This window comes from Homarus americanus, unplaced genomic scaffold, assembly GCF_018991925.1.
Source record: "Homarus americanus isolate GMGI-L3 unplaced genomic scaffold, GMGI_Hamer_2.0 scaffold57980, whole genome shotgun sequence".
NCBI classification, from domain to species: Eukaryota; Metazoa; Arthropoda; class Malacostraca; order Decapoda; family Nephropidae; genus Homarus; species Homarus americanus.
Window position 1 is genome coordinate 4,994,496 of NW_024716703.1, and position 27,933 is coordinate 5,022,428.

Genomic DNA, 27,933 nt, shown 5'->3' on the forward strand with positions numbered 1-27,933 from the left:
CCTAAGCTCACGGCATCGTGCCAACAGATGCACGCAAGGTTCAGTGCGAGAAAAATAAAATTGATCAACGTTCACTAAAACTGAAAGTAACATTCACAGTGCACACTCGAGTACAACTTGAAGATGTAGACTCTTATGTTATCATCAATCTTTAAGCTCCCCCGTCACCCTAAAGTTATTATACGTTAGAATATACAGTGATACCTCTACTTAATGGACAATAGAGAGATGAAAGTCCGTTATATCAAATTTCCATTAAACGTGAAACCCCATCTAACGGATTATATGGAGAGAGAAGTCCGCTATATGAAAGTTTCACTGTAACACATCACTATGTCTCTTTAGCCTCTGACAACCAAGGATTCTCGATAATGGTGTTGAGATTATCGAGGACATACAACAAGAGCTTCAGTATTTTTTCCTGGAACATCAGTTGCCGGGTCTGGATCCTCTATAGTTTCGTACATAAAATTTTTCACCGGAATTATAATACAAGAATCTTTCCGTCTTACTTCAGCTACGAGACATAAGTTAAGACAATAGAATGACTTCGAAACAACACTGAAATTCTAAGGCCCGTTTTCTCTAATGATATTGGTTAATACATCACCGCCAGAGAGCCTTAAAGACGTTGACAATAAGACATACATGGCAACTCATGTGAAAAACCCAGTTCATTTGTTTATCTCTTCTCCAATTCCTAGGTTGGTAGAGAGGTGAGGTGACTTGGTGTGCAATAGTGATCGTTCGTTCAGTAGTGTAAGGTGTGACCAGTCAGGTGAACTGTTACACTACAATATTACAAGACCGAACTGTTAAACAAAGAAGCGATAAAAGGTGATGAACTGGATCCTTTTTTTCGCTCTCTCTTAAACAACTGGATATATTTCTGGCATTGTAGTTATTTCTTTGTTATTTGTGCATTTTTGTATTTTTTTTACAGTGTGTGAGGATGATGTTGGTGTGGGTGGTGGTGTGGGTGGCAGCAGCAGCAGCAACAGCTTTAACTTATAACGACCTGGACACCTCTCAAATTCTTATCGATAGTCTCGGCACAGAGGAGGTTGGTAACTTTAGTGTTTTATGTAGGTGTTTAAGGGAGCCACACTGTATAGTTTGTGTGTTTGGCAATATTCTGGATTACTTTAACTAGTTTTCTTATACCGCGTGTCACAAAATGGCCGCATTTCTGAAAGAATTTCAGGAGTTAATATTTGGCGTCTTTTCTAACCCACAGCTCGACAAAGAATTTCGGTCACGACTGGAGGCTCTACAGACATACATAGACCACAGATATGAAATCCACCTTGGACAACACGAGAAAACCCTCCAAACGCTGAGCAGACAACGACGCAAGAACTTTGTGGAGCCCAGCCACGAGTACTACTACCAACCGACCCTACCTACCCTGGCACCCGATGACTACCTTGCCATACCTACCCTGGTACCTGACTACTGGCACTCTTACACTTTCAATACCATTAACGAGAGGGAAAGTGAGTAACCTGGCACTCTTATATAACCTGTTATATAATGTACGTACTGTTATCTGATATTCTACCCATAACCTCCGTTGAGACAATCATATTTAGGTTCGTAACTGTCCACAAATCCTTGAGCAAGGCATATCATAATGCTGGGGTGGGGGGGTGGTGGTACCTCAAAAACTATAGATTTCCGGATGAAATGAATGTTAAATTCGTTCGAATCTCCTCCAATAACATCGGAAAAACTTACTTTTGATATCCAAACAGACCGGAGCATAAGTAAAATTTGACCGCCGATTTTGTTCTAGGATTATGATAGCCATTGCAGTTGACGAGCTGTCCTGTCTTGCATTATTCCTCGACAACTGTCCAAAAGCTCGTTAACTTCGTGTAGTGAGGGACTATTACTCCTACACCAAGTAAATAATGTTCGAATTGTAAATTCGTCCCGTCTAGGAGTTTTGTATCTTCAAATATTCCTAAATGGCAAAAAATGGTCGTATGTCACAATGTTCATCTGGAACAATCGCGTGTAGCCCAAAAGTGATTTAATCTGGAGAATTGGTTTCTGAGGTCAGTCAAGGTACAGTATAGCCTGTACCTGTACACCTAGTTTAATAATTTTAACACTTATCTATCGGCACCGTTCCTAAGCTAAGATTTATTAAAAATTAAGGATTTATTACCTTAAATTGTACGAATATCTTCGTAGACCGTTAGTCAAATTTCTGAACGGTCGACAACGAATAAAGTCAGATGCTTGAGATTTGTTAGAGAACTTGCACTAAACTGTTTCCCCCTCGTGGCAGTGGTGGAGGTGAAGTCTGTGAACGTGAGGAGCAGCCTGGGGTCTCTCGACATCACCCACGTCTTTCATCTCAACCTGCACCAGTTTCCCGCCATTTGCCGGGTCAGTGTACCTCCTGCTTCCTACATGGACCAGGGAGGTCTTGACTTTGAGAATCGTAATTTGTAGACCATTTTCTGAACTTTTCTCTAATAGGGTCTAAATACAAAACTTTTCTGCTCAAGTTGACAGGTTTTTTTCAGTTAGTGTTGACGTACAAAGGTTAATAATGGTATTTTGTAATCCGAATTGAGTTGCAAAACGTAACTGGCAAATATAGCGGAACATGACGTAGTTTACTGATAGTTGAAGCACTCACTTGGAGACTCGATACGGGGTATGATGCAACTCAAGGTATCCTTCATGTGTTGCTACCAGGCCCTGATGTGGGGTCAGTGACTTGTGCCCGGGTGGGCTAAAAAAATTTTTTTTTTAACTGAATTCAGAATACAAAATGCCATTGACATTCGTAAGTCAACACAAACTGTAGATTTAAGCCCCCTCACCGAAAAAAATCCGTTATGGTTTTTTGTGAAACTTTATCTTAAGAGGTACCTTGCATAGTTCAACGGTGAGAGTTAATGAAGGCACTCCTACCGACTTGCTATGTGCTTTATAGACGTGTAAATTCCTTTTGAAACGTTACTTTATATTGTGTTAGCAGGGACTGGAGACGGGTGTAAAGTAGTTTTTATTCATATTTTAATTCTCAGAGTGACGTAGGCTGGGGAGTGTTACTACAGCGGGGTCAGATGGAGACGGTGAAGGTACGCAGTCCTTGGACGGCGACGTTGACGGGATGCCTATGTGACCTGGACAACTCGAAGGTGAGACTACACCACGTTCATTAATTCCGTGTTCACTTGGCGAGGCTGTGAGGGAGGGCAGAATAAATAAGTTATATTTAACTTTTTCATTCTTATTAATACATGTGCGTAAGAGGAGTTTTTTTTAAATTTTGTTGTCTTTTCTGTTAGTATAACCATCACTTTCTTTAATTTCTCTGGTTATGGTTCCAAGTTATTTGTCTCGTATAACCTTTTTTAATTTTCTTAATTATATCTTGTTTTCCGTTTTACTTGCTAATTCTTTTCTAAGTTATTTTCTAATTTTCTTTTAATGTTTTTATTTAGTTAGGTATTTCAATGATCTTTACCTTTCTTTTCTATATCCATATATTATTCTTTCAATTTTATTGTTTAAATTTTCCTTTCAGTATTTATCAGAGCTTGTGTATATTTCATTTTCTACTCGGCTGTGATTAGTTCTATACTATTCAATAAATTAATCTGGGAAAACCATCATTCTTTAACATCTTTTGGTTTAATTATTATACTTAACACGGTAGACTGCCACCACATAAGCTTTTATTGGAATATAACATCTTATAACTGTTAGGTAATGCGCTTTTGGCACGTGGGTTGTTTCTTTTCTGAGCAATTGTTAGAAGGGAAGGAGGGATGTCACTCACGATATACCAAATCAATATTTATTTAGATTAAATGTGAAGATGACAATTTGAACTTTTATCCACAAAAAAAAGTTCAATCAAGGATTACTTTACTGTAACACTGACAAAAACTGACAACTATGTCTTAATCGACAAGTAACAAAATAGATCTTCGATTAACATTTAATACCTCAAGGGTATTATATTACTACTTTAACTAAGATCGTCATTTTACTCACTTGCTAATGGCACAGATATTATTACATTAATTATATTTTTATTTCTGAATGAACAACGTGGAACTTGTACCAGATCTCAGTTGGGAGTACACGTTGATGGTTCACTCACAATTTATGTAACTCTACTGGTTTCAATACTCAACCTGGGACAATTATGTTTCTGCTAATAATCCATAATAATGAAAAAAAAAAAAGTTACTTTGCACATGATTGAGATTAGTATACCAGGCTCCTTCACTATTGTATACTGCAACAAATGGAGTGTGCAATTAGCATTGTTGCCAGGTCTACTCTGCCAAATTACCCTAGCAGCGCCCTCAAAATTTCCCTTTTTGACATAAAATTTCCCTAGTCGAGGCGGCCAACACGACTCTAGATGGCACCACAAGGTGGTTTTATTCTGAACAGAAACCAAGACTAAACTTCACTAAATATAGCATATTAATTCCAAATATGACCAAACAAACCTTAAATATCTATAAAATTTAATTCTCATGGTTTTTGATTAGTATTACGTTATATTGGTTAAGAGTTTTTGTTTGTACTCCCATCTTGAGAAAAAAAATTATACCCTGCGTCCAGCTATGGCGCTAGTGGAGGGGGGGGGGGTGAAGAGATTTCCTTAATTTTCATTGGCTAATGCAGTTTATATGCTAGATTTCATATATTACATTAATAATTCTTGTTCAAATAACTAATTTTTACATCCTACTGTACATGGATCAGTGACACCGCATCCTTCCCCCGTACCGAATCCTTCCTTCTCACCGCACTCGTTACATACTTGTGTTACGAAGAGAGCATAAAAAAAAGTGACTCTCCCTCGCCCACGGTTATATACTAGGCTAACTGGCTCTCGGGCACGTACGAGGTGGCGCCTTTACATAAATATTCATTTCCATCAATTGCTGTACAATGGCTAATAAAAATCAGGCTGTGAGCTTGTATTAATTTTCTAAGATTAACTTTTCAAAACTAATCCTTGCCTGAGCTTCTAAAGTCAAGAATTACAGTAAAGTACTCGTAATGCAGTACATTGTGGGCGGAGCTTTTAACAGTGACTGAGCCTTCGCCGTTAGATTTTGGAGATAAAACCGACATACTTTCAGGAGATTAATTACTTTCTAAAATACAAAACTAACAATAATTTCAATACAAACCTCAGTCTCTGGTGCTTGGGAAACAAAATTATCTTATTTCAGTAGCAGTTGGATACTAGCGGCGTCCCCAAGGACGATGTTATGATACGTCACTTCTACTCGCAAACTCTACACTGACTTTATTTGACAATTCTATTGAAAGTAAATATAGTTGAAGCTTTCAATTTCACTTACAAGTGGTCTTGAACGTTTTATCTGTAAGTAGACGTATCTAATTTAATGCAAAACATAGGTTTTCAATTTAAAATCTCTGAACACAAAATGAGGCATTAAGAAATATCAGTGAGGTACAGGAGAAAACCGGAGACTCGGGTGTACGTAAGTGGTGAGAAACGGATGTCTCCACTGGGGGACTCGATAATGAAGTTATAGCTACATGTTTTTGTGAGCTATTGAGCGTAATATCAATCGTCTGATTTTACGTTAGCATGTACAGTAGCTAAAACCACTATCTGTGCAGGTGGGGGTCTGTATGCTCCGAAATTTTACGTGACTAGTTACAGCCCTCGCATTCCAAAATTTATTGTCCATGGTCTTGTAATGTTTCTCCACAAAGTATGTACAGGTAGTGTTTTAGCTACTGTACAACCGTGGTCCGTACAAGGCCACACATCACGTCCATCAACTGTTCACTTTTCTCCAGTTTGTTACATTAGACTTGACTTTGTTCCTTTGACCTCGATAGACCTAACCCGACCAAGGTTGACCAAAAGTTTATTGCAAAAAAGTAACGGCCGTCAATGTGTAATCTGCTAATCGGGTATCCTACCCATCACCTGGTGAGGTTAATTGCTTAGGACATCGGTTACTAAAATGTAAACCGTAAATGTTGTCACTTGTGTTTAGATTTTCTGTAATGACTTTTATGGCTAAAACTTTAAGCATCACACGTTTGAACAACAGTTGATGAACTAAGCCAGTGGTAAAAGGAAGAGCCTTACCATAAAATGACCTCTGGCAACACTTGACTTCAATAAAATCTGCTTGAATATCTCGTACATGGTTTACCTAATACTGCTTTGTTTGTCAGAATTGTGCCTGCTGCGCCCCTGGCGGGTGTCTGTGTAAACAAGCTGACGGTCACTCTGGGGACACGTGTGTTGAGTGTGGCCTGGAGTCCTCGGTTTCCGCTTGCCAAGCTGCCAGTAAGGACTCGCGAAAAACCTTAATTTTTTATGTATAGTTTTAAATTAGGATATTGATGCAGAGTTCACAATTTTTTTAGCTAGTTTAGAGTAGCTTTAAAGAGTTTGTGGATGTGGCAGTTATCTTTTTAATACTCGACATTTTCTGACCTTGAAACCATATTAATTGCTTTTATCTTGCCCCTTGTAAGACTGGCGTAAACTAATACAATGTGATGTGTTGTAAACTTGACTACTACTGCCCATAACAGACTGGCGTCCTCTGGAACTGGATGCTGCAGTAGGGTTGCAGTACCACTTGGACGACGTGGCAGAGACGGGGGGGCTCCAGCAAGTGCTCGTATCTGCTAAAGGCAACACCATATCATTCTTTAAAATCGTGAGTATAAAACTGGCAAAAATTGTAGCTACTGAGGACAGAAAAAGTTTAGGGTAGACTCGACTGCTGCCATAGTTTGACTGCTTTACTGTTTCTCATCCCCAGTCTCTCTCTCTCCACAGGACGCGGAGGGGTTGCAGCTAATCAAGACGGTAGGTACCAACAAGAGAGTAACCCACCTGGGGTATGGAGAGTTGTTCGTCAGTTTCTACGGCAGCTTCAGAAAGCGGCGGTTCCTAGTGATCTTCTACGCTGGTGAAGAAGTGCACGAGTACCGCGAAGTTACGGTCAACACAAAAGAGAACACTTTATCTGTCGGGTAGGTGACTGTTGAGATGTTTCTTGGCATGCGGTGCATTAAGGTTGGTATATACAGGGTGGTGGGTATATATAGGGGGAGGCAGGTTTGTTGCAATGTGCGTTTGTGGTGTTGCAGCCTGACAATGCCTTGGGAGAGCTCCGGCAGCGCCATGAAGACCTGGGAGGTAACCGGACGCCTAATGGTAGGCGTACTCAAACACGCCAACCTCCTATTGTATGAACTGAAGGTGAGCGATCCCGCTCTTCCTATTATTCCCCTTCTCTGTCGGTCAGTCCTCCTCCCCTAAATGTTTCCCTTTAGTCTCCAGGTCTAAATAATTCTACTTTCGTTCCGTTTGATTATTTCTTGTTTGAAACTTGATCAATCGGCAACCAGTTCACATTTCCAAAAAATAGATCCCATCCATCACTGGCACAATATCAATATCAAAGCGAATAACACTGAACAAATAACTTAAGAATGTCACAACGGAGGTGGATGCTAGATCGCTTAGCCTCTAGATCAAAATTCCACTTTTGATCAAGATCAAGGATTGGCATTTTTTAAGATGGGAGGTAATTCTTTTTTTGAAGGATAAATTTTAAGATCTATTGAAAAATTTTACCTGTTACTCCAGTTTATCTTTTTTTTTTTTTTTTTTGTACATGTTCCGTGAGCAGGAGGACGCGTGGCAAGAGTTCCACATGGGGCTGGTGCAGACGGTGGTGTGTGTTGAGGAGATAAAGTCGTTTACTACCTTCGTCTGGGGGCTGGAGCACGTCCTGCTGGTGGTGACTCACTCACTCTCCAGAATCTACGTTCTCTCCGGCGTCCAGTACGAGACCATCCAGGAGTTTTACCCGTCTCATGGCCTCCCGTACTTTCAAGCCTTTTTGCCTGTCCGGGTGAGATGAACATTTAACACAAAATGTGAAGTTGTACAATTCCGCTCAAAACCTGTCTCCTGCTGTTCCGCAAACCCAGAGATTCATGCCCGTATTATTAACCCACATTCCCTTGAAGAGGGTCGTCGTGTTTCAACCCGAGTTTTCAACTAAAGGAGTCCTGAGGGACAGTACAGTACTTAACGGATTTGATTTTGCCGCTTGCAGCGGCTACTTTATTGTGCACCCCACACTCGTCCTGTGAGCGGTAGCGCAAAAGGATTAGAGTAGGGTTTACAAAGGGTCATAATAATTAACCGCCTTTGTCAGGATATTATGGCACTGAATGTTACACCGTATTTCATTTGCATTATTTGTTTAGTTCTATACATAAAGGGTAACTTATTCACAAATGCGTGGGTACAGGCGTGTGAGGCAGTATGTCTGGCCTCGCACTTTATTCACATTTACGTGGGAGGTATTCAAGCACATTGCGTATTTGGTTCTGTACATGAGAATTGATAGTTACTAGGTGCAAAAAAGTGGATACAATCTTAATATGTCGGCTATCTTGCCATTAGAGATGAAGTGTTGTGACATTTCACACAGTGTGCTTGGACCCGTCCCTGAAAGGTTCTATCTTCACACAGTCGAGGACGTAGTGTTCAAGTGTGTGGCCATATGTATGGCCACACACATTACATTTAGTTTTGTTTACATCTGCTTGAGGAACATACTGCCAAAGGTACTTGTATCCTAACCTTAATCTAGCGGTTACAACATCTTGTTATCTAGTGATCTTGTTACTTGCTCCATATACATGTTTCACTTGATACATCTCATCATGGTAACCTATGGATCGACTAGTGCCTGTTTGCACTTGTCTACTTGCGTCAAACTCATCAATAAGTTCTTTCCTAATTACTGTTTTAAGGGTTCTTTTTGTCAGACCCAAATTGTATTCAACGGTGTCTTTGTTAGACGCGAGTTTGGCGAGGGCATCAACTGTCATGTTTTATGAGGCCTATGTGAGAGGGGATCCACAACAGTTTGACCCTGACACCCCGGTCAACAAGGCACGCATATTTGTGTCTGGCTTCAGAGACAAGAGCGTGACAACCCGAGTCGAGGGTACCAAGGGCAAGTAGTGATGATAGTCAGTGATGATGAGCCTGTCAGTAACAGTGGTTTCAATGAATTTAATAGCTGTGAGTATGGCAACTAATTCAGTTTGTAGAGTGGATGCCCAGTTGTTAATTCTAACTCCTTTCTCAATTATATTACCGTCAGGTTGAGTCACAACAATAGCACTTCCAGCCCTCCCACAGGCGGTGTTTAGAGATCCATCAGTGTAGATGGTCTGTGTGATATCAGTCTGGAGAGTGTGTATGTGTTCAAGAGCTCTCAATTTGGCAGTGTTGGAGATAAATGCTTTGTATAATTAATTTTTTAGGTGGATACGTCAGTATTGTGATATCGAAGGGAACTGTCCGCCAGGGGTGGCAGGAAGCGCTGTTGTCTCAACTTTGTACAGGTGGTCCAGTCCAAACTTCTTCATATGTGTAGCTGTAGTTTGGATCCATTTAGACTCCTTAGTCCCATGGTTCATACATTCTAGCAATTTTAAGGAAACAATGTTATCAGGATCACCACGCAGAAGCCTCAGGGCTATCATGAGGTTGACTTCAATTATTCGTGCTGTGGCGGTAAAATTAACTAATTCCAATAAAATTAATTTATAATATGGGAATTAGTTAATTTTACCGCCATACCACCCCGTTAAGTACTGTACTGCGGTGTCCCCCGGGGACTCGTTTAGTTTAAAATTGGTTGAAATACGACGACCCCCCTTCAAGGGAAGATGTTGTTTAATATTACGGGCGTCAGTCTTAAAACCCGAAGTAGTAGATACGTGCAATTTTGTCCATAAATGCTCCGGATTTGAGTGTTCGTGGTTCAGGAGAGGCGACAGGACTTTAGTGGGCGACTGTACCTCTAACGTTGTCATCGTGTAATAAGACAACTATTGTAAACATTAATTTTATAAACAATCATGGCTTATGTAGGTACCGACGTGTAGGAACGAGGTCGTTCTGCTGACTGGCCACGAGAAGAACCTGATCGTGTTGGCATGGAATGGGACGGCTCGGGCGGCGCAGGTGGTAAGTTATGTTGGCTCTTAAGTATGAAGACAAATTAGGACATTTACTAGACAGAAAAACTTCATTAACTATTTTTTTAATTTGATCTATGTAGTGACTTGACGACATTGAACTAGTGAAACCTCCATTTAACTGATTTGTCTCTATATAATTTTAGATCTACACCACCACGCTGGATATTAGCGTCGTCAACTGGGAGATCGGCTACGTCGACCTGGGCACAGGTGACCAATCAGCACAGGTGAGGGAAGTGTGAATAATTGATTCCACACAAAGCTAATATTCGAGTGTACGGAAGACGAGTAGAATGGAAAATAGAATGGACGGGACGGGAGTAGAATAGAATAGAATAGAATAGTATAGTGCGAGTGGAATGGGATGGGATAGAATGGGATAGAAATAGAATGGTATAGTATAGTGGGAGTGGTACGGAATAGTATAGTATAGTGCAGTGGTTCTCAACCTTGTTTGCCCCATGCACCCTTTTCACCATATGTCAGATGTCATTCCCCCCTCTTTTCCAAGATTGTCTGCCTCAAAAAGTGCATTCCAAATAATATGCATATAATACTGAAAATCCTTTTTTTTCCATATTAGTACATATACATTGACAATTTTACATGGATTATTTTTATAGTGGAGTTTTACAAATTAAATGCCAATTGAAAATGTTGATGGATTTATAAAACTTGAATAAAAGAAAATAGTTTTTTATATTTATAATGAATTACTTAACAGACCAAACTGAAGCATAATGCAATAAACAAAAAGTTCAATAGAATACCAGGATATTGTAAATTTGTAATTAATTTTATTCAGATGAAGATTAGTCAATGAGAAACCTGTGATTTTTTTACTTCGCCAATTCTGGGATACGCAGAGGAGTGCTTGAAAGGGCACAACGCAGGTCATTTTCTACCTCTAATCTACTACGTTGCTTCGATTTAATTTGCAACCGAGTTGAAAAGCCTGACTCACAAAGATATGTCGACACAAACGGAAGCAATGCACGGATAGCTCTTTCTGCCACTTTTGGGTAGGAATCGCACATCAAGGGCCAAAATTCTGTGATTGATTTCTCATCGAACATATCTCTTGCTCCCGAATCAGTTTCCCCCCCCCCTGAAAACCTGAATTCCCCCCCCCTGGGGGGGAATTCCCCCCCTGGTTGAGAACCCCTGGTATAGTGGGAGTGGAGTGTTCACGAGAAGGTACCATAACTTGGACAATCATTCCAGGTTGTGGTACATGGCACTAATGGAGTAACGACCTTGAGTGTGCAAGCGACTCTCGTGCCTCTCAAAGATCCCATCTTGATGCAGAACCGTCTCCTTCACGACACGATGACCAGTCTCCAGGTAGGCCTCCAGTCCTCCCTCTCGCATGCACCATCTGTGAAATTCAAACCATCGGACTTGATAATGCTCCAACAGACTATAACAGAAGGTGTACTCTTATCTGGGTGGAAAGTGGCAATAGTGCGGTTATTCCTAAATCTGGGAAGGATAACGCTGTATCTTTACATTATCGTCCCAACATTTAGTGTGCCTCCTTTATTCTTATCGTTTCCTTCTCCACTAGTCCCCACACTGTATAAATATATTGTAATGCCATGTTAGGTGTGCAACACAGGAGTTTTCATGGACCCCGGATTTGTTGTGATTCAGCATATTTTACACCACAATAGAATGAATATTTAAGAAAACCTTTTGCTGGCTGCTTCAGGAGGAATATGCACGGCAGGCGAAGGAGGTGGAGGCAGCGGCAGGGAAACTGGCAGACAGCCTGGACTGTGGCGAGGGTGGCGGCCAGGGCTCTGGACCTGTCATCATCACAGGCTCCCTTACTCTCCTACATGGTGTGGACGTCTCGGGGGTTCGTAATCACATCTGTACTATTGAACTTTTTGGACGTCATATCAAACTTCAATAATAGTTGCACAAAGTCTTTGCGCAACATACTTTTTTCTAACAATTTCTTTTTAATTTCTCAGGCATTCAATACGTCAGGTCTGGAAGCATCAAGTATGGGTCTGCGTGGCACGGAGCTGGATGGTGCCAGCTACACCACCTACAGGGATCAGTTAAGGGCCCTGGCACACTACAGCGACATGCTGTATCAGCTACACACGATGCTTATCACAATCGCCTCCACCCTGGATGGTCAGTCAGTCAGTCAGTCAGTCAGTCAGTTCGTTGAAGCATAATTTTGAAACCTTTCAATAGGTGACCCTGGAACAATGACTGAAGTCATTAATGGATTTTTAGGGGACTTGGACGTTTTGGTTGTGTACTGAAACCCACATGTACTCGACCGTGTACCCCGAGTTAGTGGACTCTAGCTTGGTGTCTCGCGTTTCAGACTGGGACACGTTGATCTATTTAGTGATAACTGGGTTTTGAACTGTAACCGTTGCATCTGTGTGGTAACCAACATGGTGAATCAGTGTGTGGAGATTTAAGACTCTCTATACTGCTTATGGTATAGTTGAGACGAACCAGAGCAAGGAAACGAGTAACATCCTCGACTGGTGACATGTATGGCCCGTGACCTCTTGACCCAACAAACCTCTGTGAATGCATTTAGTAGTTAACAAAACTTCCTTGGTAAACTAAGTTTTATTTCATGGATCTTGACAAATGTGTCAATGCTCAACTACTATAAAAAACTACCGTAATAAATTTCCCACTGAAAAACTGGACCTTGTTCATTGGCTCAGATCTGTTCATTTAAGGATTAGTTAGAAAATTCAAGCGTTCAACATAATCTCAAATAGCCTTGAATACCTCCGTTATATGCTAACATATACTGCTACATATTTTTGTGAATAATTCAATATTCCAATCTCCACATTCAATAACTTGCAGCACAAATTATGACGTCATTTTCGTTTTCTTTGATCTGGTCGGGAGAGATCGTGCTTATGGATAACTCGCGAAAACCGCTTGTTTTTATGGACGATTGAGTGTAATATGAAGTGTTGTCGTTCATAAAATATAAGCAATACTGTGACCATGACCCTAATATCATTGAATTCCCATTAGTGTTGTCGCCTGTACAGACGCTGTGCCGGCCCAGGGATCGTCGCGTGTGGTCGGTGGTGTGAAGACTGTGCGTGCCGCCGGACTACACCTAGACACCCTCACTGTGTATAGCCTCGATGTTGACCATTCCCTGGATGGCTCCGGTGCCTCGGTTCATCTAGAGAAAAATATCAATAGTGTTGTTAAGTACGTTTGGATGTCTGTAGAACAGCAGGGTCGGATCCAGGAATATCAAGAGGTCAAAGACTTTGTAGGTGGGGAGGGGGCATGGCGGGCACAGCGAACCCACCCAGCTTTTTTTTTTGGAGGGGGGGGGGGCTGTAAGTCCCCGATTTTTTGTTTAAATCTGACCAATGTTCTGGGCATTTTGGGGCCTTTTTAAAAACACTGTGCACTTTATAGGAGATCTTCTGAAGTCCATAGTAATTATAATTTACTATACAAATACGTTGAGTACAAGTCTACTGCATTAAATAAAAAGTATTGGAATTTTCTTGTGAAAAGGGGGGGGTCCGGACCCTCAGGACACCCCTGGATCCGCCCTTGAACAGTAAAAGTAGTCCTTCTTAAATGTTGCTTCGCCAATGTTATTAGTCGACACAACTAGACGTATTAGTATTTTATTTCTTCTTTGATACAGACGCATTGACCTCCGCAAAATAACTGGCCGGAAGACCTTCAACGCCCTGCTGGTAAACACGCTCGACACCCCTTACCTGGACGATGTGCCTGTAAATGATCTAGTGACTACAACGGGCTACCAGAATATAGCAGGTGCCACCTTCTCAACACTGGTGGCCTACAGCATTGTGATGACAGATGGCAGCACTGTGGCCGGGATAGACTTTTCCGAGGACGTGATGCTTTTGTCTGACGATATTGTGCTCGGTGCGTCGGTAGCTCTTCCTTTTTTTTAATTCGTTCAATTTTAGATAATAGAACGGGTTTTAGAAAGTTCCGATATTCAATATTTCTTCTTTTCAGGCCATGCGACCTTCACGAAAGGTTTAACGGGGGACCGTGTGCAAGTAATGACAAATATGGCGAGTGGGGTTGATCTGGATCGTCTGTACAGGAACACATTACGGGTCAGCGGTGGGACAGTGTTGGGTTCACTTTACTTCCTCAGTAAAGTGACAGTCGGGAGCCTCAAAGCCACGGAGATGATGGGGGTAAACGTCGAGGACTTCATGGCTACAACTGTGTTTAAAAATCGTGGTGTAAAAATGAATGGGAAGTTGACAGTGCCTTCCCCTGTACACATCAATGGGGATCTGACGGTGACTGGCGACATCAACGGCGAGAGTTTCCCTGCACACTTTCCCGTCCGTACAGACACGACCCTCAACTTTGGACCAAAGAGATTTTCGAAGGTGCAGTTCGGATCTGTGATGGTGGATGCCGGAGGTACTGTTGATGGTCTGGATATCTCCAGAATGGTGACCCTAAACACGAAACAACACCTCACTGGCAGAAAGATATTTACTCACGGTATTGACATAAAGGGCAACTTGGATATCGCTACATCCATAATTGACGGAGTGAACCTAGACTTGTTGACGAAGGGTTTATCGCTCTCTGAATTAACCGCTTGGAAATTTAATGTAGAGTTTAAAAAACCGGTACTGGCACCTTCCCTCCAATGCCGCGGGAAGGTAAATGGAATCGACTTTGCACATCTTGCTGCTGATATTATCTATATGGATGAAAGTTCTGTGGTGTTGATGTCTGGAAGAAAATACTTCGCCAGCGAACTCACCGTTTCTGATGCTACCTTCATAAATACCTTTAATGGAGAAAAATTCGACGACTTGGTAACTACTACTGGGGTCTACATCTTCTCTGGAGAAGTTGTGTTGAAAAATGACGTTTATTTTGAATCTCTGACCGTGACTGGTAGTGTAGATGGTGTTGACGTGGACCATTTAGCCGCCTCTGCCTTTTACCTAGACAAGGAGGGGCAGGTGGTGAGAGGGAGACTGACTTTCAGCAAGACGGTTACTGCCGGTGGTCTAGACGTCAACGGTAAGATCAATAATCTGGATTTCTCTAACGTTGTAACAAAAAGTGGAAATCAAAACTTCAGCTCTCCACAGATTCTCGGGTCTGCCACGTTCAGTGCCGTAAAAACTTACGCAATAAACATGTTTGAAGGTTACACCGTTAACTCCATTGATATTTCTCAGCTGGCCAAGAGAAGAGTAAAACTGAATTCTCCAGAAGATTTCAATGGAGTGTTAAATGTTGAGGGGACAGTCACTGTACTTGGCTTTCTCTCTGCCGTCTACATCAACAATTATGATATCCAGCAGCTAAAGGACAACCTGGTCACAGATGACGTGTCGTCTTCACTATCTGGCAATTTGATCTTCTCGCAACTCCACGTTGAGCTTTCTGTCACCACCACAAACATGGTCGGTGCCAACGGGATAAACATAAGTGATATAAGCGTCCATGCTGTTAAACTGTCATCTGATAACTACCTGCGCGGCTACATCACGTGGGGAGACTTGGTGATGCTGCGTGATGTGCTTGTGGGCGGGCTCGTGAATGGTATTGATCTCGTCCAACTGAGTGCCGACGCTGTCTACAAAGACATGTCAACACTACAGTTTATAACAGGTCAGTACAGATTCCCTTTCATTAGCACAAATCTTGAGGCCAGTGGTTGTGTAACCTTGAATAAGATATTAGGGTGTCATAACAGCGGTGTAGAGGCTGTTCCAGCTTTTCAAGGGAGTGAAGATTATATACAGTAGTAGTAGTAGTAGTAGTAGTAGCAGCAAGGTTGTCAAGATTATAAATACCAGTAAAACGAAGGAAAGGGAAAGATTCGATTAGCATAACGTGAGTGATCAATTATGTTTACATTTCGGAACTTTGTATTTCCCATACTTTCCGCTACTGACAGGCAAGAAGACTTTCCAGAGCGGGTTTAGTGTGAGGGGTGACATCAGCGCACAGACCACCAATGGAATCGACCTGGCCACCCAATTGTTTACCCTCCACACAGACCAAGTCATTTCCGCCGCCTATAATTTCTACAATTTGTTTGCCGAGCAGTATGTTCACCTTATCGGTCGTTACTGCGACGTGGACCTAAAGAAGCTGATGTCGAATACATTAAGGAGAAGAGACGACTTTTTAATCGGTAAACATTTTCTAAGTGCTGCTTATGTGTACAGAACCGTAAATACAAAAATGCAGTTTTTAAAATTTACTAGCCATCAAATTACCATAACTTTTCCAGAGAATATTAGTGATTCAAATGACAGATTGTAGCACTGTTAGTGCATATTTAACACTAGTCAAGGATATCTTACTTTTTGGGGGGCACGGCGATTGTCCTACGGTGCTGTGTTCATGTGACGTATATGGGTTTAGATGGCCAAGACTGGAGCATGTAGTATATCTGAAATTAAATTCTTATAAGAACATGTATTTAAGTTCTGTGTTTAGAAATTTATTTCTGCAGTAAAAGACCGTCCTAACCATTGCGATCAGTTGTAAATTTTTTGGGGGTAGTGAACTTCTATTAGTATTTTATAATAGACTATACTGTATTACAGGTAATGTAAATTTCCACGACATGGTCAATATAACGGAATTACTGCTTGGCGACTCCCTGAATTCTGTAAATGTTGTTGATCGTCTGAGGGACGCTGTGAGGCTCCATGACTCCTCCATCACAGTCACTGGGACCAAAACATTCACAGCCACCACCACCACCACCACCACCACCACCACCTTTAAGAACATTAAAGCCGCTTATGTGAATGGAGTTTATTTCGATGACTATTTAAGTCACTTGGTGCTGAAGAATTCTCCAAAACATCTTGACTCTATAACCGTACAAGGAACCGTTACAGCGCCGACGGTCACGGCAGCTGTACTGATCCTGAAGGTGAGTGGATCTCTGGCTGGATGGATCATGTGTTCACCCCTCTGCCAGTTCAGAGTTCTGAACCTTAATTTAGTTCCCAGGTCATATAATAAAGTACAATAACCCGCAACGTCTTAATATTCACTTCCTGTTTCATCAGGGTACAATAGATGGCGTGGACTACCGCGCGCTCTTGGCAGATGCTGTGAGCCTATTGGATGATCAGGCTATCCAGTCTTCTCTGGTATGTACTGTGAACTACACATTGGGATACATATACCAGGTGCACCGATAATTTCAAGATCGCCGTATTTAATTTGTCGCCTCCATCACTTGAAATAAGTTTCTTTTTCCTTTACTCAACCTAGCCATCCACGGTGACCCTATAGTAATTTTGTATTCATTTTCATAATCCCAAGTCTATGGTGCACGAATGTTACTCCTTAAGTTTAAACCGAGTTTGAAATATTAACTAAAGTGCACTGCTTATTTAAGACAATCTGGCACCGAAACTGTAGTTAAATCGGCAAAGAACCGAACTAGATTAGCAACTTAAACAAGAGGTCAAGCGGCTAACGACGTGATGTTCTATTTGGCGAAGGTATTTATGGAGCTGGTGGCTGTTATGGGACAAGTGGGAGCAGTGACACTCAATGGCCTGGTGCTGGAGACTGACTACTTCACTACCACCACGGACCAAACCATACCGATTACAGTCACCTTCGGGGACTTGGCAACTGCAGACGTGATCGTGGACGGTATGGTCAACACTTGGTATCTACCTGTTGAAGTGAGGGTGACCATGAGGGTAAGATGTAACCTGTTTAGCGTAACATAACTAACCTAGATATATTTTCTGTTCGTATAGTTTTGGCAGTTAAATATAATTTTTGAGTAATGTATATTCCTGTAAGAGGGAACAAGTGAGTGCCTGAAGCATGACTATGCATAGGATCAATATGGGTAAGAGCACACGGTTATACTAAACCTTTAGTTGCAGTTGCTCCAAAACCTATCTGTTCTGGTGGGGGGGGGGTTGAATTTCAGAATGAACGCTAGCTCCTGTTGTCTTTGTAGGATTGTCAAAATGCTTCGTCCGTTCATATATTCTCAACACAATTATGTATACATGTAGATATTTTAAGCGACTGTACGTAAAGTTTGTTTATTAGGTAATTTAACGCAGTGAAACCTCCAAATAATGGATTCCTCTCCATATAATCCCTTAAATAGAAGCTTCATTGTATTGTATTCTTCAGGCTGTGGGTGGTCAAACAGTGACTGGCTTTGTGACGCTGGCGGGAGATATAGAGGTGATGAAGTGGGTGGAGGTAACTGGCATGACAGGCGACAGTGTGAGGGTGAAGCTCGTAGAACAGACAATCCTCCTCAACACCACCGCCGAGATAGAAGGTGAGGAACTGGTCATAGGGCTGCAACAAGACGAGACAGTCAAAATTAAAGATATTTTTCTTGAATGCACAACAGAACCTAGCATTTCCGTTTTGGGGTGGAACAGATTTGAAGTATTATCGTATAAAGATTTCGTATAATCTAGAAATTTTCGTAGGTTATAATCAAGTACATTTAGAGGGCTATGTGCAATATAATCACGGGTCTGTGTGCAATATAATCTGCGGAACTTGTATCTTTGATGTCTGAAAACGTACAAATCTCAGTCCGTTGTAAACGTAGAAGTGCAGAGTAAAACCTTTAACGTAGGTTTTTTTTTCCCGAGGCCTGGTCTGGTGAAATGGTATGAATGCCTTTAGAATCTTTTCTTGATCACGCCTACAACAGGTTTGGTGTGGTAGCAATGTTGTGGAAGCTTTGTGTGTCCTTAGTTCGGTCACAAGCCAAAATCACTTCACTTGCCAGAGACTGAACTATTGGAACGGGTTTATGAACTGCTGGTCGACCCATTGATGGCTGGATTTGGTATGGTCTCGTATAAAGTTTTTTTTTTTTTTTTTTTTGTTCAGTAACTGTAAAGGTTTGGTGTTTTAGAAAAGTCTTTTAAAAACTGATCCGTTAATTATTGCCACAACAGGTCTGGTGATCTTCAGTGGCCCATTAGTTGTGGGCAGCTTGAGTACCACCACAGGTATCGTCAATGGTGTCAACCTGCTTGATCTCTACTACAACGCCTGGTTTGTTGACGAAGCTTCCCAGCTGAGCCGTAAACTGGTGTTCCAGGCAAGGATCATCCTAAAGGTGAGTTGGAATATGTTAAGAAAGCGTTTGTTTCCCAATTACTTTTTAAGCGTGTATAAGTATTTGGATAATTTAACGTTTTAACTACGCTGTGTACAGGAACTATTGCCTTGCTGTTGTTTTGCTCTTACGTATATTAAATTGCTACTTTGAACAACTAGCCAAGATCTTTAAACTACTACTTTGAACAACTAGGCAAGATATTTAAACTCCTTATTAGGTTCGCAATTCTACTTGTCAACAAATATATAAAAAAATCGGATAAATTACGGGGTTTACTTGGCTCTAAATACTCATTATTGTGGCAGCCACAAAGTCACTGGGGTTAATCTCCTACACTTCCTGTGCAGGAAGAATATTTACTGCGAATAGAACTGCATGGGTCCGCGTCAATTGGCTCCTGACATTACCGTGGAGTGCTCCGATTGGTGCACTGTGATTAAACTTGTTTTTGGTTGTATAATAGATATAAACCCCTTTTTTAAGGTTTGTATTATTCTACCACAACAGCAAGGTCTAGTTGTGGTAGGAGAGGTGGACTATCTCGCGGTGGAGGAACTGTACAGGCAGACTTCGGCGGTTCTCGCTCAATACAGCAATAAAACTGAACAAGTGAAGGTTTGTTTGGATATTTGTTTCTGGTGGTTAACATTTTACGTCAAAGGCATCAGAATAAAGTAACATGGAATCAGTGTAGCGGATTGACAATACTTTGAAAAATAAATCCAATAAAATTTGCTTGTGAAAATTTTATGGTTGACACGTGTGAACATTCCTCCCCAGAAAGATTATGAGATTATGTGTGGCCCGATCATAATCTTGCATGAACGACTTCAGTCTTCTATATACGAAGGAGACTACTTTATTGCCGTCGGTGAAATAAAACTACCCTATGATAGACATTCTTCCACATCCTTCCAGGTAAAGTTTTAGTGTCAGACTGGATATTTAGTGGAGGAAATAAACCTGTTTTTATCATTAGTTTGGTATACCTGTAAATTGATATTTTTAACATTAGTTTGATCTACCTGTATACATCTATAAAAACATTTAAACTGTCAACATCAGGCATTCAACAAGACCTATGTGGTGATGACGTGGGAGGGAGGACTTTGTGACTCCATGATGTATGTGTTTGACCCCGTCACTCCGCAGCTGATGCAGGTGTTGATCATTCTTAATTCTGGATACTCTCATCAATGGCTTTACCTGGAGGGTAGAGATGAGGTCAGTACAGCTCTACTTTTTTCTAACGTTGTTATTCACGTAGAAGGAAGAAAAACGTCGATTTTATTCGAAATGACTAAACTTGTTCTTCTTCAGGTGATGTTAGCAATGGCTGGGTCTCCTCGCGGTAATACCTGTACGAGAAACAACAGTGTCATTTGGCGGGTCAGAGAGGACTCCAGTGTAGAGGTAGTTTTCCTGTGTAGCATTTGAAGATACTTGGTCTAGACTAGAGGAAAAGACATTGAATTGTATCCTTGAAACCGTTACTATAGCGCGTTTTTTCCCCAGCTGAGAGAAGCTGCCCCGCCTCCTCCTCAAGAGTTAAGAGATGATTGGCTATTGCAAACCTGTCCGATTTTGTCCTCGGTAATGATTCATTAAAGAGTTTATTCATAATGACCGTTTGTGACGGAGAAAGTTATTTAATTAAATTGTATTAAGATGCACGCCTTCATTATTTCAAACAGGAGCACGTAGGAAGCTTATCAGAAGTATTGTACGTGAATTAACAAACTCGGGGTAGCAAATTCACGCTTTCGGAGGATGCATTTAATATACTCATTTTTACCCACTAAGGCAGTGGTTCTCAACCTTGTTTGCCCCATGCACCCCCCTTTCACCATATGTCAGAATGTCATTCCCCCCTCCTTTCCAAGATTGTCTGCCTCAAAAAGTGCATTCCAAATAATATGCATATACAGTAATACTGAAAATCCGTTCTTTTTTCCATGTTGGTACATATACATTTACAATTTTACATGGATTATTTTTATAGTGGAGTTTTACAAATTAAATGCCAATTGAAAATGTTGATGGATTTATGAAACTTGAATAAAAGTAAAAGTTTTTTTATATTTATAATGAATTACTTAAAAGACCAAACTGAAGCATAATGCAATAAACAAAAAGTTCAATAGAATACCAGGATATTGTAAATTTCTAATTAATTTTATTCAGATGAAGATCTCGGTCAATGAGAAACCTGTGATTGTTTTTTCTTCGCCAATTCTGGGATACGCGGAGGAGTGCTTGAAAGGGCACAATGCAGGTTATTTTCTACCTCTAATCTACGTTGCTTCGTTTTAATTTGCAACAGAGTTGAAAAGCCTGACTCGCAAAGATATATAGACACAAACGGAAGCAATGCACGGATAGCTTTTTCTGCCACTTTTGGGTAGGAATCGCACATCAAGGGCCAAAATTCTGTGATTGATTTCTCATCGAACATATCTCTTGCTCCCGAATCAGTTTCCCCCCCCCCTGAAAACCTGATTCCCCCCCTGGGGGGATTTCCCCCCCTGGTTGAGAACCCCTGCACTAAGGCATACGTAGACAAATTACTTTATGCAAAAAAATTTTAAAAGATCAGAATTACATTGAAATATTACACGGCCATCAGCAGAGGCGGGAAATATAACTGCGAACTACTACATATTTTTCCCGCCTCTGCTAACGGTCGTAATATTTCGATGATTCTCATTTTAAAATGTTGTTTTTGCATAATGTAATTTGTCTTCGTATGCCTTATTGTTGGTAAAAATGAGTATTAAATGCATCCTCCGAAAGCGTGAATTTGCTTCCGAGTTTAATTCACGTATAATACTTCTGATAAGCTTCCTACGTGCTCCTGTTTGAAGTAATGAAGGTATGTATCTTTATATAACTTAGCTAAATATCTTTTTCGCCAGAAACGGTCATTATGAATAAACTTTTAGAAATACATCATTACTCCCGACAAAATCGGACAGGTTTGCAACAGCCAATCAGCTCTCAACTCTTTGGGGGGGGGGGCATTTTTTCTCAGCTGAAAAATAACCCGCACTATAGATACTTTTATTGTTGAATATAAGGCGACAAAACTTAAATTATAAATTAATGTTGAGGTGAAATTTGAGGTAAATAAAGTTTCAAGTTTTGTCTCCCAATAATTCTAAATGACATGGGGGGCAGGTGCACCAGGAGCTACCTGCTGCAGAACGTGTGTCGACAGTATTGCTGGGTGAGGGAACACAACTGCTGTTCCTACACACCATCAACCACACCCTTGTCTACAGGTTCCATGTACAGACAGGATTCTTTATCCAGATTGAAAATGTTCCTGGAATAGTAGGTAAGTGAGAAGGATCAGTGTCTATTCTTTTTCTTATCCTGCCATGGGAGAGTGTAAATAATGCACCAGGAAAGTTAAATGACTAGTAAAGTGTGGTGACTAATTATGTTCAGAGTTAGTTTAATATGACCATTAAGTATTACAGTATAAACCTGTACGAAAAGAAATGCCTATTGTCTGCCATTGTGGGTTTCTCTCGTACATTGTTTACGTTTTGGGGACTTGAGACACGTACAAACCTTTATCTAAACATTATTAGAAACCGAAGTCTCCATTTAATATGTTCACTGATCACTAGTTCAGATTTAGTTAAATTATCTTAAATTAATCCTTCCAAGAAAACTGAACTTGTAAAGTGGGGAAGCCAGTTATAATAAAATAAAAGGGTAGATGGGGATGGCCTTAAACCCATTTTCCCGGCATTATCGTACAGGTGGGAGAAGGGTCGATGGGAATTACTTCTCGAGCGGGGCGAAGTCAAATAAAGCCGTCTGAAGAAAATGCTCAACATGGAGGACCTTGAGGTTACCATGATACCAGTTCCTTCAATTTAGTCCGCAGGAACGATAGTCCTGCGTTTCATACTCTTCTGGAAACCTTAAATGGGACAATGTTTCATGGTGCGTCGGTTTCTCTTGAAGATAGTATCTACAGCACTAAATGAGGTCCTCGCCATTTGATAATCTGATATCGCTAGTGCGGCTGGTCACAAATATGGCAGTTTATCTGAACACTTAAAAAAACAAAAAGTTAGTAATCAATACCTTGGAAGAGATTTTAAAAATTAATTTTACTATTATGAGTAACTCCATGATTTGTCTTAATAACCTTGGTGTTACGGCAGGTCTCGCTGCAACCGTGTCAATAACGGGTGTACGAGGAGTCCTGTTCTGGGCCCACGGACGCTCTGGTAAGGTGGCGGTGAACGGTGTGTTTGGAGACAACCTAGAGTTCCCTGCACACATTGTGGATGGGGTGATGTTCCAGCAGGCAGGGAAGGTCTTCCTCGTCCTATCTGTGGTCAGAGACCTGTGCATGGGACCACAGTATGACCTGGAGGTTTGTAGGTTAAAGACTTTGTATCTGTAATTACGGATGTTCATTTGAAAAACAATCTGACGGAAAGAGAAACCTCACTCTAAGTGAAACTGAATGTATGTGGCTGGTGTGAGAAGTGATGCAGCATGGCAGCGAAACCTGGGTAGTTAAAGACGACCCAAGTAGACTTTAGCGAGCCGAAATGAGAATGGGGAAGTGGGTGTGTAATGCGACACTGAAGGACAGGAGGCTCTTCAGAGGTAGAGGAAAGCTAAATATAGGCATTTCTGCATAGACAGGCTGAGATGGTATATGCTTGTGGTGAGAATGGATGAAGCAGTTGGGCCAAGGGGTGCGCGAGCCTAATTGGGGAGAGACGCCAGGGTTAGGTCAATAGTAACATTGGGGGGGGGGGGCCAATGGGTGAAGGATTTTGACAATCATGCTTAGACAACAGGAGTTGCAATGTCCTTTTAAAATTCATCAGACCCATCCATAGATACATACCCAGTACTTGCCAGTGGTGCCTAACAGAACCGACTAATTAGCAAGTTGACATGTAGCAAAAAGATAAAATTGTAGTAAAATAGTCCTCCCTCATTTTAGATACTATTAAGAATATCCAACATGTCTTCCAGAAACTTTAAGGCATCTGCTTTTACCTCTTGGGATCTTACTGTACTTAACAATGTTTGGAAGGAACATGGCTATTATTTTAACGGTTGGCGAGCCGTTTACTATACTAACTTTAACAATGGTAATATTTCAGCTCTATGCTGTGGATCTGAATACAAAGACGGTTATCTGTGTGGACAGCCATCGCTTAGCGGCCTCGGCGACGTTGTTGGCTTTCTTTGCTGGTAATGATGCTTGTGGATCAACCATTATTATAGCTGTGCAGCTTAAAGTATTCCCTTTGGTGTACAAGCTGTTTGGTAAGTACACACTAATATTTTTTAGTATAAGTTTAGTTGTACAATCATTTATGTACGTACACGTTTATCAATGATCTTCTCATTACCATAACTACAGTATGTTGTCTCGCTACATAATTATATATTTTCCCCCTGCATACATATCAACTACATGTATGTTCTCAGCTAACTACATACATACATGCATGCATGTTATCCACTAACTACATGCATGCATGTTATCCACTAACTACATGCATGCATGTATGTTATCCACTGACTTAATGCATGCATGTATGTTATCCACTAACTACATGCATGCATGTTAGTTATCCACTAACTACATGCATGCATGTTAGTTATCCACTAACTACATGCATGCATGTATGTTATCCACTAACTTAATGCATGCATGTTAGTTATCCACTAACTACATGCATGCATGTTAGTTATCCACTAACTACATGCATGCATGTATGTTATCCACTAACTACATGCATGCATGTATGTTATCCACTAACTACATGCATGCATGTATGTTATCCACTAACTACATGCATGCATGTATGTTATCCACTAACTACATGCATGCATGTATGTTATCCACTAACTACATGCATGCATGTATGTTATCCACTAACTACATGCATGCATGTATGTTATCCACTAACTACATGCATGCATGTATGTTATCCACTAACTACATGCATGCATGTATGTTATCCACTAACTACATGCATGCATGTATGTTATCCACTAACTACATGCATGCATGAATATTATCAACTACATGCATGCATGTATGTTGTCAACTACATGCATGCATGTATGTTATCAACTACATGTATGTATGTATGTTATCAACTACATGTATGTATGTATGTTATCAACTACATGTATGTATGTATGTATGTTAACTACATGTATGTATGTATGTTATCAACTACATGTATGTATGTATGTTATCAACTACATGTATGTATTTGTTATCAACTACATGTATGTATTTGTTATCAACTACATGTATGTATTTGTTATCAACTACATGTATGTATGTTATCAACATGTATGTTATCAACTACATGCATGCATGCATGCATGTATGTTATCAACTACATGCATGCATGTATGTATGTATGTTATCAACTACATGCATGTATGTTATCAACTACATGTATGTATGTATGTTATCAACTACATGTATGTATGTATGTTATCAACTACATGTATGTATGTATGTTATCAACTGTATGTATGTTATCAACTACATGTATGTATGTATGTTATCAACTACATGTATGTATGTTATCAACTGTATGTATGTATGTTATCAACTGTATGTATGTATGTTACCAACTGTATGTATGTATGTTACCAACTACATGTATGTATGTATGTTAACTACATGTATGTATGTATGTTAACTACATGTATGTATGTATGTTAACTACATGTATGTATGTATGTATGTTAACTACATGTATGTATGTATGTTAACTACATGTATGTATGTATGTTAACTACATGTATGTATGTATGTATGCATGCTAACTTCATGTATGTATGCATGCTAACTACATGTATGTATGCATGCTAACTACATGTATGTATGCATGTTAACTACATGTATGTATGCATGTTAACTACATGTACTGTATGTATGTTAACTGTATGTATGTTAAATGTGTATGTATGTTAAATGTGTGTATGTTAACTACATGTATGTATGTTAAATGTGTATGTATGTTAAATGTGTGTGTATGTTAACTACATGTATGTATGTATGTTAAATACATGTATGTATGTATGTCATCAACTCTCGGGGGTTGTCTCCCCCTCCCTACATAAGTTAAGCATCGACTTAGTGTACAAGGACGTCTTGAAGGGTCCAATAAGGTGGTTGAGTAGGACCAATGATTCCTCTATCCTCTCCTTCATAATACATGTTGGTTGTCTTTTCAGGAGAAAAGCTGGTTGTGTTCAGTGAAGAGTGTATACCAAGAGTGCAGTGGGTGCTATACCTGAGCACACCAGGCCAGAGGTTCCCACAGCTACCAGATCATTACGTACTGTTGGGCAGAGACGACCAAACCATCCTCGTCACTAGGCTGGTGATGCGGGGCGTAGCGCTTCCTCCTAAGCAACTAAACTGTGACAAAGAAGCCTTCTACGATCCCTATCTTACCCCCCATACTTATATTGGACCATAAGCCGAGCACCACGAGGATGCTCTGTATGTTACTTCTTTAAAGTCGGAACCTTGATTTTTATGTAATTTTATGTTAAACCTACAAATATATTTGGTCTAATGAATGTTTTTTTATGAACCACAAATATGTAGTCCCCATCACTTGTGCTTTTCAGGTTTTGTGCAGTGTTGTGGCTTCACTGTTCGTTTACATCCGACAAAAGGAAACTCGTATTGGTAAACATGCTATGGCATCCTATTAAAACCACATTTAAACAAATATATCTTTGTAATCATTTGTGGAATATTTGAGTCCCTGTAAACGCTCTAGTTAAGGACTGTACATTGATAAAAAATTTCCTTCGTGTTAAAAGATGTTAAACCTAATTGGTTCAGGGAATAGAGTTCTGATTGTTCTAAGGAATGTCTGATACCTTTTATTGCTGATACACATTTGTATGATGGCCAGTAATTCATCTGCTGTGACAGGGAATAAGAACAGCTCATTTTGCCGTCTGTGTTGCAGGTAGGCTCTAAATTCCTCATGGTGATTAGGGATGCTATCTGCAAGATTTTTGTCAACATTGATAAAATGGCCATTGAAGTAGTTGTTAATGAGAGTTTTGTTACAACTGAATCATTTATCATAAAAACTGAGTGGGGGGGCGGGGGGGGGGGGCAAAGGTTGAGTGTTCCTGTTGTGAATAGAATTGATGATGTTTTGGGTTTCCTACTGTTGCCTAATATTGACTGGAGCTTATTTGTGTAATAGCTACGCCTGGCATTTCTAGTTGCTTGAGTTACTCTTATTTCTGATAGTTCGGTAAGCATCAGGAGGAAGGGCAATACTTGAGAGCAGTTGGCATGTTTAAATTTCCTGAAGTCTAACTTTCGACCAGGAAACCGGATGTGGAGAAAAGTACCTATTTGTTGCTTGAAACTGTTGTATAGCCTAGTCCTGGGTAGTATATCGAGTGGCCATATTGATAAATTGAAAGCCTCTACACATATATACTGTACTTGTATTTACTGTAATAGCTTGGGGAGAGAATGAAGATAATTATAACCATTAAAATTTTTTATAATTTTCTTTGACCATTCTATATAATTCTTGTATTCCTTCTGCTCCTCTCCAGTAAATAGCTATCCCATATGACTATGATTACTCGATTGCTTTTACAATGATACTAGCAAAAAAAAATCGAAGTATAAATATTAAGAGATAGGAAGAAGATTGTTAATAATAATAATAATAATC

The 27,933-nt window shown here is 40.4% G+C and overlaps 1 protein-coding gene across 1 annotated transcript; it reads left to right on the plus strand.

Annotated features, from left to right (window-relative positions):
* Nucleotides 1-971: 971 nt before the first annotated feature.
* On the plus strand, nt 972-26,800 carry LOC121858269. The gene is made up of 31 exons (XM_042354578.1): nt 972-1,063; nt 1,238-1,496; nt 2,297-2,397; nt 3,048-3,161; nt 6,214-6,328; nt 6,580-6,707; nt 6,830-7,026; nt 7,144-7,255; nt 7,689-7,913; nt 9,959-10,054; nt 10,212-10,295; nt 11,293-11,412; nt 11,780-11,929; nt 12,048-12,216; nt 13,116-13,284; nt 13,739-13,986; nt 14,083-15,720; nt 16,010-16,249; nt 16,668-17,002; nt 17,142-17,225; nt 17,583-17,789; nt 18,241-18,394; nt 19,032-19,195; nt 19,706-19,813; nt 19,979-20,116; nt 20,264-20,422; nt 20,519-20,611; nt 22,376-22,535; nt 23,380-23,594; nt 24,343-24,508; nt 26,450-26,800. Coding segments are annotated over exons 2-31 (6,138 nt in total). The 5' UTR covers nt 972-1,063; nt 1,238-1,495; the 3' UTR covers nt 26,698-26,800.
* The last annotated feature ends 1,133 nt before the right edge of the window (nt 26,801-27,933 follow it).